Below are 3134 nucleotides of genomic sequence, written 5' to 3'. Positions count from 1 at the left end.
GAATAGTAGTTCTCCAAATTTGGAGAACTACTATTCGACTCTCTAAATTTGAAGAATAGAGGGTGATTTGGAGGTAGATTGGAGTGCCCATTCTCTATTTTACTCTCCAAATATAGAGTATGGAGAGTAAAATAGAGGTTGGTTGGAGATGGTCTAAGTTTTAAAAAAACTATCAAAACTAACCATAAGTTTGTATTACAAGTCAATTGGATCTTCGTTGAAACAATTAACAGGTAGTGTCCATGACACTAGAGCACTGTGGTAGTTTGGAGTGAGTGCAACAAGCATCATTCCATACATCGTGAAGTAGACAAAGCAGATGACTTTGTTACCCTGAACCGATTGTTTATCATTTTCATCAACAACCATATCATCACTTTCATATTCACTGAATATTTCATCACTACTTTGGTATTCATGTAAAAAATTATGTAATACAACGCAAACAATTACTATAGATGGTGTTTTTGTAAAAGATAAAAGTTTGGTGTAAAATTTCAATTTTTAAAAGATCTCAAAAAATGAGATTTGGCCCAAATACTAAAAAAAAACTAGTATTTGGGAATTCGGGATATTTGCCAAATAATGGCAAATTGTATGGACAAACACTATTTGCCAAATTTCCCCCAAATTTTACTTGAGAAATCTATGATCAAATAGGTTCTACATTATTTGCTTGGTAAGGATACGATTTGCGTATACCGCGTATACTACATTCTTTTCAGGTCCACTTATAGAATCACATTGAATATGTTGTTGTTGTTCGTTTATATAGAATGTTGGTTGCTGGATGTATACATAATACATTAATTGTGACATTATATCCAAACAAAGTTTTTATAGAACTTGTACATAACTCTACTTGATAATAAATTTTTTAATTATTCTATCCGAGACTACAACACAATCGGTTATTTTGCGTGCCAAAATAATTTAACAGAAATTCAAACTGAAATTGAAGTAAAGATATACCGGCACATTATTGGCTTGTGTGCGTTATGCATTTAACTTATATGTATATTGATTTCATCGGCCTACTCGTTGAGTTATTGTCAACCCATTGTTGGAAGTGTTGTATAGCTTAGAAGACGAAGAAGATGTACTTGCACCAGCACTATTTCTTCGTGCTATAAAAGCTGGTTGATTTGGTCTTGGTAGTGTTATGCTTTCACCTCCAAGCATAAAAACAACATTTGACATTACAGGACGCTCAGCTGGATCTTCTTGAACACATAGGAGTGCCACATTAACGCACTTTAGCACTTCACTTTCATCGCACGACTCAACTATGGTTTGATCCATCATGTCTAATGCACTGTCTTTCATCCACAGTCTCCATACCTGTGAAATGCTAATTTTGAGTCAATGAAAGCTTTAAGTAGAATGAGATGTATATTAATGAGGGAAATTTTGGTACTTACATGACCAATGAGGTTTACATCTTCGAAAAATTCCATGTTTCTCCTCCCACTTACGATCTCGAGTAGGACTACTCCGAAGGCAAATACATCAGACTTGATTGAAAAGAGTCCCTCCAATGCATATTCCGGAGACATATAGCCACTGTTTTTAGTGTTCCAGAATAGGTTATTTTAGCATCTAGTTTGTGTAAACCAATACATTAGGTGTGTATATATCTATCTTCTTCCCACCAAATCAAAGGTGAAGCAGAACTAAGAGACTTACTATGTTCCAACGACTTTGTTAGTATTGGCTTCTGTATTTTTGCCTTCAACAATCCTTGCCAAGCCAAAATCTGATATTTTGGCATTCATTTCTTCATCTAACAATATGTTGCTCGTCTTTAGATCTCTATGAATGATCCTTAGCCTTGAGTCTTGGTGAAGATAAAGTAACCCTCGAGCAATACCCAATATAATTTCAAAACGAATCCTCCAGTCCAGTAATCGACAGAATGCATGATCTAATTTCAAGGTTTGTAAGATAACTTCAGAGAGAATCAATCATAAAACTATTACTACAACGAGTTTCATGGTAGGGAGGGAAGTATACTAACCGAATAGAAACGTATCCAAGCTTTTGTTGGGCATATATTCATATAACAAAATCTTTTCATTTCTCTCAACACAATAGCCTAGAAGCCTAACTAAATTTCTGTGCTGCAGTTTGGCAATCAACATTACTTCAGTTTTAAATTCTTCAACACCTTGTCCAGAATTACTTGACAACCTTTTAACTGCCATATCTGTACCTCCGAGAAACTTACCCTGCATAAATATATCTCCGGACTGTTATATAATGAAAACGAAAGAAAAAAATCTGAATGGTAAAACAACTTAGAACAGAAGAAGGAAAGAAAAATAAAGTTGCAAAACCTTATAAACAGGTCCAAATCCACCTCTCCCGAGCTTACTTGCATTTGAGAAGTTTTCAGTAGCAACTAGTATGCTATTCAAGCTGAAAAACGGGACATCAATCCGTTTCTTATCATCTTCAGTGATTAAATCTTCATCAAAACTATCTCTATGAGGCAAGTACTCCATAGGCATTCCCAAAACAATATCTCTGGCTTCTATAATCAAAACAATTGAAGTGATTACGATATCCAAAAGTTGGAGTAGTTGAGAAAAAGCAGATGAAATTTCTACATTGTTACCTTTACTTCTTGCCGATCTTTTCAGATAAATTATATAAATAATACCACACAGAACCATAACTCCAAGAATTACAGAGATGGAAATAACTAGGGGTTGCTGCATCGGTGTATTGTTCAATGTTCCTTGTGTTCCAACTTCTGAAGACAATCCAATAAATGAGACAAGTGTTGGTATCAGAAAGGTAAAATGAAGAATTTATGGTCACACATCAGCTTCTTACCAATAGGGGGCCAGAGGCGTATCCAGGATCTCAAGAACATGGGGGCACCATTATCTTCAAAATAGGCAATTAATTCAATTATATAAATTTTACGGTGAGAACAAGTTGACGAGCAAGTAGGTAGTAACAATCTTTATATAGTAATATATTAGCAACAAACATCATTCACTTACAATTGTCCTCGACGAGTTTTCATATTTTGAAAACGGTCAATAATGGCATCATTACTTACATTTTTAAATATACTACGCTCTATATAGCAAACTAAACAACCATTCAAAAGATCTTCATCCATC

General features: G+C 34.6%; 1 protein-coding gene across 1 annotated transcript; it reads right to left on the bottom strand.

Annotated features, from left to right (window-relative positions):
* Nucleotides 1-793: 793 nt before the first annotated feature.
* On the bottom strand, nucleotides 794-2764 carry LOC102597546 (G-type lectin S-receptor-like serine/threonine-protein kinase At4g03230). Its single transcript, XM_006367775.2, has 6 exons — nucleotides 2618-2764; nucleotides 2337-2533; nucleotides 2018-2228; nucleotides 1687-1924; nucleotides 1422-1563; nucleotides 794-1341 (listed from the first exon to the last, which is right to left on the bottom strand). The coding sequence occupies exons 1-6, from the start codon at nucleotides 2718-2720 to the stop codon at nucleotides 1027-1029; spliced, it is 1206 nt and encodes a 401-aa protein (XP_006367837.1). The 5' UTR covers nucleotides 2721-2764; the 3' UTR covers nucleotides 794-1026.
* Between the last annotated feature and the right edge of the window lie 370 nt (nucleotides 2765-3134).

The sequence above is a fragment of the Solanum tuberosum genome, unplaced genomic scaffold (assembly GCF_000226075.1).
Source record: "Solanum tuberosum cultivar DM 1-3 516 R44 unplaced genomic scaffold, SolTub_3.0 scf00952, whole genome shotgun sequence".
NCBI lineage: Eukaryota > Viridiplantae > Streptophyta > Magnoliopsida > Solanales > Solanaceae > Solanum > Solanum tuberosum.
This window is presented reverse-complemented; position numbering and strand designations above follow the sequence as displayed.

Excerpts from the sequence above, each read along its gene's own strand:
- LOC102597546 (XM_006367775.2), bottom strand. The coding sequence starts at position 2,720 with ATGCAGCAACCCCTAGTTATTTCCATCTCTGTAATTCTTGGAGTTATG. Across the intron at positions 2,534-2,617 it reads AAGATCGGCAAGAAGTAAAG|AAGCCAGAGATATTGTTTTG; the intron begins GTAACAATGTAG and ends TTTTGATTATAG. Across the intron at positions 1,342-1,421 it reads ATGTAAACCTCATTGGTCAT|GTATGGAGACTGTGGATGAA; the intron begins GTAAGTACCAAA and ends AGCATTTCACAG.